The following is a 10,927-nucleotide window of genomic DNA, read 5'->3' on the forward strand; positions in this document are numbered from 1 at the left end:
CTCTCCACGCGTTTCAGCTGGGAATCGTGGTGCTGTGCGTCCAGCACAGACTCGAACCCACGAGCCCTGCAGCTCCTGGTGAACTCCCTGTCTCAGCGCAAGGCGTGTGGGGCTGCGGGAGCCTGCTTGGCCGGCTCAGGGAGCCTGCTTGCCCTGTCCATTCCCTGGGCCTCTCTGTGCCCCAGCAACTCAGTCTGTAATGTCCGCAGGGTCTTTGTTCTCGCGTCCTACCCTCAGGGATTAGATGGGAGGTACCTGGCTCTCTGTGCGCGTTTCAGCTGAGTGTGCGTCCAGCACAGACTCAAACCCACGAGCCCTGCCACTCCTGGTGAACCAGGTATTCATTTCTGTACTGATTCAAGTTATACACTTCTCTTCATTTTCCCTTTTCAATTCCCTGTAAACATTTCATTTTTGGAGATTCTACTATATAGTTGAAGGACTATAAGAAAGAAACACAAACAGTTTTTGTGGTCACTTCTACAAGCATAGTTAACAAACATTTGACAGTAAATTACACCACTGCTACACAATTTAACTTAGACCAAATGTGTATTTGTTTTCATTTTATGTCCTTGTTTCTTGCTATGCTTCGCTGTTGTGGTATTAGGATCTGAATCTTGTCAGAGAACCTTAAAGCAGCATAAAGTAGGTTAGGCCCAAAGACTGAAACTATCACATGAATTGTCACCAGAAACTTGAAAGAGATCATCTTTCTGGCTAACTTGGGGAAGAATGGTGTACAAAGTGTTCCAACTAGTGATCCAAAATCCAAAAGAAACGAGCAGTTGATTTTTAAGACAAGCCTAAAGAATAACATGGATTATTGTGAGCATGCTCCAGTCCTTATATGAATCAAGGTGGCTACAAAGGTTCCACTTAAGTCATTTTATTTCTGAGGTGGAATTAACAGACATACACACAAAACTGTGATGAAGAAAAAATTATTTTCTGATTTTAGAAAAATGCTTATGAAAATTACTATTTTAGATAGAGATAAAACATATAACTCATTCACAAGTACTTATCATTTATCTAATCTTTTCAGGGGCAAGTCAATACAAAAATAGAGGAAGATCAGAAGTCAGCTCTTACATGGATACAGAATTCTTTAAAATACTTTTTTCAAAGGCCATCTATTTACCTAACTTTCAAACTACAGGCTCCATCTAGACATCCTTATGCTTCCCAAACCCATCCTATAGAGGCAGAAAATAAGAACTCCAGAAATGATACAAAAGCAGCTTTGAAGAAAGATTCCAAGGGAAAAAGAGATTCACATGGAACTGATCCAGAATACAAAAAAAATGTAAAAGATGATAAACCCCAAAGAAAAAATAAAGGAAAGATATCTCCATCAAACTCATCAAATCAAAGTGAACTGATTAAGAAGTCAAAGTCCAAGTCAGAAACAAGTCCAGTATTCAAAGATTCTAAGGTACTGTCAAAAGCTCTTTCAGATTTTAAGATAAATTCAAAGAATTCTGAGGAGTCAGATACTGAATCCATATGTAGAAAGAGCAATCTAAACAAAGATCCTAAAACAACTAAGAAAAATTCTGATATCAAATCAGAGCCTTATTCAATAAATAATTCAAATGTCAATTTAATGATGTGTGTAGAGGAGTCTGTCACTGAACCCATGGGTTTTGACATATGGTTAAAGAATTACTCACACAACAATTCCAAGAAGAGTGCAAAAAAAGAGGCAAAGAAAGATGCAAAGAAGAGCTCAGATGCTGAATCTGAAGACTCAAAAGTTGCCAAGAAAGATACAAAAAAGGATACGAAACCAGGAAAGAAAGATGACAAAAAGAAGGATGGAAAGGATGCAGAATCTACTGACGCTGAATCTGGAGATTCAAAAGATTCAAAGAAAAATGCAAAAAAAGATCAGAAACCTGGCAAGAAAGATGATAAGAAGAAAGATTCAAAAAGTAGTGCAGAATCTACTGATGCTGAATCTGGAGACTCAAAGGATGCAAAAACAGATTTAAAAAAGGATAAGAAAGCTTCCAAGAAAGACAACAAAAAGAAAGATGACAAAAAAGGCACAGCCACTACTGATTCTGAATCTGAAGCAGGGTCAAAGAAGGGTAAGAAAGATGACAAAAAAGAAAAGAAAGACAGTAAAACAAAATCCACCAAGAAAGACTCAGCTTCTACTGATCTTGATACTGCATCTAAAAGAGAGTCAAAAAAGGGCAAGAAAGATGAAGATAAGGATAAGAAAGATTCAAAGAAAACTGACAAAACGAATGAAAAAAAGCCTGCAGAGTCCACTGGAAGTGAGTCTAAATTGGAGTTAAAGAAGGGTAAGGAAGATTCAAAGGAAAGGAAAGCTTCAAAGAAAGAGGTCAAGAAGGAAGCAAAGACGGACTCAGAATCTACTCATGCTGAATCTGATACGTCACTACAAGGACCTGTGTCTGAAAAGATGCTTGATGACTCAGATGCCCAGAAGAAGAAAGTATCTTTCCTAAAGAGAAGGTTTAAAATGTCATCTAAAAAGACGAGTGACAGCGGGGAAAAACCAAGAGATAGAGAAACGTCATCACTGTCTCCTTGTGAGCCTTTTCCACCATTACGTAGTCGCAGATGTCTCTGTCAGTGCAAGACTCCTCCTCCACCTCCAAAACCAAGATATGCTCCTTTGGTATGTTTGCTTCTGCTTTTTTTATAGGTAAAATCAGATATTACGATGAAATATTTTTTACATTTTAAGTGCATCCATTCTCTGAAAAGTAGTTATCTTGCATTATTGACAAATTTGAGACTTAGCATTAAGAAAAATAAAGTGTACTTCAAAGAGACTGAAAACATTTGACAAACAAATGTTAAAACTTATGAGACAAACACATCAGGTTAAATATTGCAAGGTTTCTATTGGAAATCCAAAACAAAAGTAAATAAAAGATAATAAGAAATAAGGAGATAGACCTTTTATGAAATGAAATGAAATGAACCAAGAAATGGAGGGAGAGAGGATGGGAAGTGGATAGAAATCAAATGGAGATTTGTTATGTACATGTATCAACTCCCAAAGAGAAATATAATCATTAGGTACTGCAAATATGTACTAATAAGAGGTAAAATTTGAAAAAAAAGTAAGACATCTAGAGTTATTTTCACTAAAGCAGACAAGTGATTTGTGTCTATGAATTGCTTTAAATTAATAAGGTCATTTTACAAAAATCATTATTCTATAAGGAGGAAAAACAAATAAAAATTAAAACTTCTACAAGAGCACATTTAAGTGAGACATACAGATATTACCTGAGAAGTTAGTAATTAAAACAAATTTAAATTAATTAAAATCCAAACATAGTAGAAATACAACATACCATGTTTCAGTTGTGTAACATTAAAATTATTTAACCTGCATATGAACTAAACATTTATGGGTCCTTGTCATTGCTAATACCAGAAAATAAAAGTTAACTTTCCAGAAGTAACTAGATCTTTTTGGCTTCTAACAGTCTGTCAGATTTACTCCGTTTCCTTGAGGGTAATTACTCTCAATTTATAATAGAATTTTCCTATCTAACAAATTAACTATTTTATCCCTTTTCCAAATAGTTTAATTTTATAGGGAAACATAAATAGATATTTCATTTTCTAAGGTAGAATTCCTGTTCCAAAATGGAGTTTTGGTCTCTGTTTCTGTCTCTTTCTGCTCTGTGTTGAAGTGTAACCCATTTTAGTGTGTTCTGAGCATCAGCACTTTATCTCTGCTTTCACTGTCTTTGTTGTCTGTTCTTAGCACAGTAGGACTGATGCACTGTCATGCTAAACTCAGGAGATCTGTAAGTATTGCTAGATTTTGATATTAAGCTTCTCATATTCATTTATTCCCTTTTTCTCTTCCACCACTACCACTACCTCTTCCTTCTCCACAATCTCTTTTTTTCTCCTCCTCTTCCTCCTCATCCTTCCTCCTGGATCCTTCTTTTTGTATCTCTTGAGGGGTTGGTGCTGCCTCTTCCAGTCTGATGGGGAATTTCCTTTACCTTATATACTAACTTTTATCTGTATTTGATTTATGATAAAACTACATACTTAATTCTATTTGCATTGAAGTTAATTTTATTTTGGAAATTAGAACTATATTTCATGCCTTTCAAAAGAGCCATGTATGAAGTCTATTGTCTCTCAACATTGTCAAAAATCACGCTTTGAGATAGAGCTGATTAATAACCTCCTTGCTCTAGATTCTATCCACTTTAAGGAGTGTGTCAACGGATGGGAGGTGCTAGAAATGAAGAAAATTTGCAAGGACTGAAATTGCACTGAAGATGACTTTTAAAATAAATCCACAAGGATCCTTAAATAGCTAGATTATTTTCTGCAAGCAGTTTTAAGTGAAACATAGAAAAAGAAATTATTGCAGAGGGTTAATTTTTGTCAAAAAATAGAGATTGACATTAATTCATGCCAAGTCTCCTTAATAAACTTCCCTTATGTATTCGCAGTCCAGCTAGACTTTTTTGACCTTGTCACTTCACTGATAACTTCTTTTTTAAAGATTACCAAATACACTCTTTTATCCATATCCACTGGGTGTCTTCTCTTCTTATCTTAGTCTATAATCTAACAGAATTTAAACTAAATTCTCTCCTAGAAACACATGCTTTACTTCACATCTATGATGACTTGCTTTCCTATTTTTATCTCTACTATGTGGTAACTTTAAATCATGTTTATTACATTTTCCACTGCCCCATCCTTAATTTTTGGAATGATTCAAGGCTTTTTCCTTGACCTTCTTCTTGTACAATTTATCTTTGTTGAGCTTATACAATCTAATGGCTTTAAATACCATTTACATGTTTACGACTCCAAAATTAATCTATGGTTCTCATTTTCCTATGTAGTTTCACAGTCATACTCAGCTTATTGAAAGATTTCAACCTAACATTTCTCAACACAACTTTTAACCTACTACAAAATAGTTCCTCTTCTAGCCTTCACTGTCATTTTAAATGGTACCATTTTCCAACCAGCTGATCTTGTAATACCTGGATATAATCTGTGTTTTGTCTTTTTCTCTCTTTTCACATGTAATCATTCAATAAGATGGGGGTGCGTTAATACCAAAATGTATCATGAACCAGTCCACTTTTCTTCATCTCTATTATTACCATATTATGATCCAATTGACATGTCATTATCCTTTTCCCTGGAATACTGTGAAAGTTTCCAACTCATGACTCTATCCTTATACTGTTTAAAATATTTTAGTGACTTCCACTACATTGAGAATAAAAGTCAAATTTCTTACCTGTCTTTCAGTGTCAACATTATCTAGAGCCTATCTATTTTCCACTATCACCTTGTGTCACTTTTCTTTTTCCTTTGTGATTGGGTGAAAATGGCATCCATTTTGTTTCTCATAGACACCAAGATAATTTTCTCCCCAAACATTTGCATATGATGTTTTCTTGAAGAGAATATTCCACCCCCCCTCAGAGTTTTGATTTACTAACCCTTCTCTGTACTTAGTATTTCAACTCAAATGTCCTCTTTAGAGAGGCCTTCCTTCATTACCTTATATTACCCCCTCCTCCATAAAGGTGCATTCGTTCTTCACACCCTGCACTCTACATTATTTCTCCTCACTGAATTTACATTTATCAAAAATAATATGTTATTTTTGGTTTATTATATTCGCCATTAGGATAAAAATTCCATGCAAAAGCTAGTGTCATTGTTCAGAGTCAGTTCTTTTATACTTCTGCACTAAGTAGACAGATTTGATTTGAATCCTTGTTCTATCTCTTATTAACAGAATGTCAGTGGATTGCTTTCTTAATCAGTGGGATTATCAGGTTTCTGAAGTATAAAATGGGACATAAAGAGACTTTTCACATAAAATGAACATATAAAATACTTATTGCAGTATTTGACATTGCATTATGTATATTCATGGAACTCTACTGTCATATCCCATAAAAATAGTATACATGGATTTGTAATTGCATACAGTCTATATTTGCACAGTGTAAAAGAACTAAATTCATCAGAAAATATTCAGTAAATAAAATAATCAACATCTTCAACCATTCCCATTTCCTTGATAAAATCAATTGATACCTCATTTTATTTTTGAGCAAGTATTGTTTATTGAGCACAAAGAACTTACATGGCATAAAATTCAATACCAAATATTTTAACTTGAAACATCAATTTAGGAAATTAATTAGTGGACAAAAGTTCCAAATATAATCAGAAAACTCAGTAATGAAGGCTACAAGCTATTATTTGTATAAAACTTGAGAGCTCTTTATAGTATCTAGTCTATGTGCAACTAGGCAAAGCATCGACTGAGGTTAAAGTGATGAGAACTGTGAGACTTAGTTCAATTTTTACTTTTCTTCATTGAACCTATGCTGTTTCTTGATAAAATAAGGCCAATGAATCCCTTTCCTATTCTAAGCATAATTCTTCATCTCTAAAGTGAAGGATTGAATTAGATGGGTTCTAAATTTAAATTAACATAGATGACATACTAGGAAGAGTCTGGAGTTTTCTTGTGCCGGAAAGAAGAAAGGTCATATTCCTGCAAATAATTGTCATGGAAAATGGTTGGATAATCCCAATGACGTAAGAGAGGGGATTGAAAAATTATTAAAAATTATTATATTTAGTGAATATCTTTACGATGTTTAATTCTTCTTAAGAAATGATAGAAGGATTATTGACAACACTGTGATTTTACAAGAATTTTAATGCTTTAGAGATGCTTATATAATATATAGTCATGACATGAGAGGTCATTTACTTTGGAAACTGTGATTTAAATGATATGCTTTTAAAGACTTGGACTGGAAATATGGCACAGTGGTAGAGCCCTTGTTTGGCATGAATGAGACCTGGGACCAATTCCCAATACTGTATAATTAATTACTTAATCAATTTTTAATTTGTTTTGAAAAAATAAAGCAAAACTCCATAAATGAAAAATAAAAGAATACAATAGATATTACATTGTGTATCATTATATCCTTAGTAGTTACTCAGAGTATAAGACATGACAAAAAGTTTCTTACAAAAAACAGCATAAGAACACAATTCTTTCTTTTCAATAAATCATGACAAAATAGTAGTATAATTGAAGTCAATTGGGATACATATTGAAATATTTGTAAATAATGGAATTTGTAGAGGTAATGGACTTCTCCCTATTTCCTATTTATCACTCTTTAATTTTACTCTTTTTTTGTGTTCCTCATATACGAGCAACTATGATATTTGAGCTTGTCTGACTCATTTCATTTAACATCATGTTCTCAAGTTGCATCCATTAACCTACAAATGCTTCAAGTTTATTTTTCTTTGAGGCACCATACTAATCCATTGTGCATAAATACCACATTTTCCCTGTCAATTAATCTGTAGGTGGACATATACATTGTTTCTAAAATCTGGCTACTATGATTTGTGCTGCAATTAACATGGGTATGCATGTACCCGTGGAATATGAAAATTTTAACTCTTTTGGAAAACTACCCAGTGGGGAACTAGCTGGGACAAATTGATTCCTATTTTCAGTTTTTTAAGGAATCTCCACATTGTTTTCTATGAATATACTAGTTTATATTTCCACCAACAATGTCATAGAATTCCTTTATCCCCATGACTTACCAGTTGTTAATACTTTTTTTTATTATATCCATTCTTTCTGGGGTAAGATGGTATCACAGTGCAGTTTTAATTTGCATTTCTTTGACAGCCAACTATGTTGAGCATTTTTATGTACTTACTATCCATTTTTACTTCTTCTGAAAACTATTCATTTTTGTTGCCCATTATTTTTTAAAGATTTGGTCTTTTACTTGGGGGGATCTAAAATTTTAATTCTATTTGTATTCTTGTTGTTGGTCCTCTATACAACGAAAAGATGGCAAAAAAAAAATTAGCATTCTGAGCATTGTCTCTTCACTCTGTCAGTTGTTTCCTTTGTGGTTCAAAAGCATTTAAATTTGATATAATCCCATTTGTTGACTCTCAGTTGACTTCATATTATTTATGAAGGTTCTGTTTAGAAAGTCCTTGCCTATGCCTATATCTTCAAGAGTTGTTCCTCTTTTACCTTCCAGTAGATTGTTTCTTTTCTAACATTTAGATCCTTGATCCATTTATATTATTAGGTTAGTATGTGAGGAAATATGTGGGTCTAGAATCAATTTTCTGCATGTATCCGCATTTTCCCAGCACTGTTTATTAAAGAGGCTAACTTTCTTCTTTGGCCCCTTTCTGAAAGGTGAAATAGCTATATGTTCCCAGATTTGCTTCTATTCCTTCTACTGTGCTCCATTCCTCCACATGCCTGTTTTTGTGCCAGAGCCGTACTGTTTTAATCACTGTACTTTTATAATATGACATCATATCTGGGATGTGATGCCATCTGTTTTTCTTTTAACTAAAGATTAGTTTTGCTATTCTGATCTATTATGATTCCATAGCAATTTTAAGATTGTTTTCTCTAGCACTGTGAGAAATGACATTAGTATGTTTGTTGGGACTCCATTAAATCTGTGTATCAGTTTTGGAAGTGCAGTTTCATTTTGATTATTTCGGTTTTGCCTAACCAAGAACAAAGAATATTTTCCCATTTTCTGATGTCCTCCTTAAATCCATTTTTCAGCCTGATGCAGTTTTCATTGCAAAGGTCTTTCTTTTCCTTACCTAGTTAGGGTAACTCATAAGTATTTCTTTTTTTTTTTTTTTTTTAGTACTGCATTTTTTGATGCTATTATGAATGGTATTGTTTTCCTAATATTGTGAGTGATTTCATTATAGGTGTATATAAATGGCAATGATTTTTGTATTTATTTGTACTCACCAACACTGTTGAATTTGATTTCCAATTCTACGAGTCTCTTGGATCTTGTAATTAAAGGATTGTGTCATCTGAAAATAATGATATTTTTACTTCGTCCTTTCCCATATATATCCCTTTACTTTCTCTTGCCTGATTGCCCTAATTGATGTTTCAAGTACTATATTGAATAAGACTGGTGATAATGGACATCCTTTTCTTGCTCCTGATTTTAGAGGGAAAGCCTTCAGCGTTTCTCCTTTAATATTATGTTGATAGTAGCATTTATCATTTTCAGATAAGGTCTATCTATACTTAATTTCTTCATTTTTTATGATGAATGGATGTTGGATTTTGTCAGTCTTTTTCAATATCTATTGAGATAATCATGTGATTTTTGTCCTTGATTCTGTTTGTGTGATGAATTGTATTGATTTACATATGTTGAACTATCCGTGCACCTGAGGGATGAAGCATACTCGGTCATAGCATGTGATTTTTTTGATGATTTGCCATAGTCTACTTGCCAGTATCTTATTAAGGATTTTTATATCTGCATTCATTAGAGAAACTTGTCTATACTGCACCTTTTTGCTTGGATCTTTGTCTGGTTTTGGAATCAGGATAGTGTTAATTTCTGAGAATAACTTTGGAAATACTCCTTCCTTCTTGACTTAATATAAATGCATTAGATCTTCCCGGAAGTTGTTGTAGAACTCAGCCATGAAGTCATTAAATCCTTATCTTTTCTTCATTGGTTTATTATAGCCTCATTCTCGTTGACTGTTATTGGATTATTCACTCTTTTACGTCTTCTTGGTTCAGTTTTGACAATTCACACGTATCAAGACATCTTCAGTTTCTTCTGAGTTCTCCACTTGTTTGACACATATGTTCATGAAGTAGTTGTGAATAATTTTCTGGATTTTGGTAGTGTCTATTATGAGTTCAACATTTCCATTTCTAGTTATATTATTTCTTTTGTCTTTTCTTTCCTTTTTTGATAACATTAGCTAAAGTTTGTCTATTTTATTTATTGTTTCAAAGAACTAGCTCTTTGATTCACTGATTCTCTTTTTTAACTTCAGCTTCACTAATGAGCTCTGAGATTTATAACTTTTTTCCTTGTACAATTTGAAGTTCTCTCACCATTATTTCTTGAAAAGATGTTCAAGTACAAGTATAGTTTAATGACCCAGACAGCAACAGATTCATTTTAATATGACTCTGCTTTTATTTCTTTTGTTGGTTATATCTAAATCTTAAATAATTTTACACGAGTACTTGTTAATTTTTTGCTTTAATTTGTTTTCTCAACATCATACATACAGATTATAGTATGTGCATTATGAATTTTCCATCTCCCTTCCTAGTATAGTTTTGTATTTGTTTTATTTTCATTAATTATAACTGTAAATATTATAAAATTTATAATATTATATAAATTAATAATATAAATTAATTATAACTTTAAATATTATATTTGCAACTTTTTTCCTACTTCCCTACTCTTCCTTTCATTTTTTCTTTTCTGTCCATTATGTCTCATTCTTCTCTTGAACATGCTTTTTTCCATGGCCTTTGTAATGATCTCTTATCAGTTCTTATTGCCTTATCTCCAGCTACAATCTCAACGACTTGTTGCCTTTAGCAGAAAAGTATCTCCTCACCTAACTTTCCTGAATTTTATTATTGTATTTTCCCCTTCCTCTTGTACTACTATGTCTCTGCCTCTGTTTCCAACACTTGTTTCTCCCATCTAAAACATCTCGAGTTTAGTTTCTATTCCTCAATTTGTTGGGCCTATACTCTTTACATGCCCCAGATGGGAGCATCCATATTTTAATATGATATCCACTTTTACTATATCCCTAGGCCAGTGATGGTTATCCTATGGCAGGCATGCCACAGTGTACTGTTTGTATCTTTAAAAGTTCTAAATGATTCACCATCACTGCCCTAGACCATTCTTTCATCTAAAATCTTACCAGTTATTTTTGTATTCAATCAATTTCTAACTTTTAGGGCATACAAACAAAAACAGATTTGTGATTTAAATCTACCACTAATTTGTGTGTGTGTGTGTGTGTGTGTGTGTGTGTGTGT

The 10,927-nt window shown here is 33.3% G+C and overlaps 1 protein-coding gene across 2 annotated transcripts in view; it reads left to right on the forward strand.

Moving 5' to 3' along the window:
• Cylc1 (cylicin, basic protein of sperm head cytoskeleton 1) overlaps positions 1–10,927 on the forward strand; it is a 55,145-nt gene that overhangs the window by 41,186 nt on the left and 3,032 nt on the right. For both annotated transcript variants that reach the window (XM_005410077.2, XM_005410078.1), the window contains one exon: positions 1,049–2,656. In XM_005410077.2, coding sequence (XP_005410134.1) covers positions 1,049–2,656 — 1,608 coding nt within the window. The remainder of the gene's footprint in view (positions 1–1,048; positions 2,657–10,927) is intronic.

This window comes from Chinchilla lanigera, unplaced genomic scaffold, assembly GCF_000276665.1.
Source record: "Chinchilla lanigera isolate Chin_1 unplaced genomic scaffold, ChiLan1.0 scaffold00128, whole genome shotgun sequence".
In the NCBI taxonomy this organism is placed as follows: Eukaryota; Metazoa; Chordata; class Mammalia; order Rodentia; family Chinchillidae; genus Chinchilla; species Chinchilla lanigera.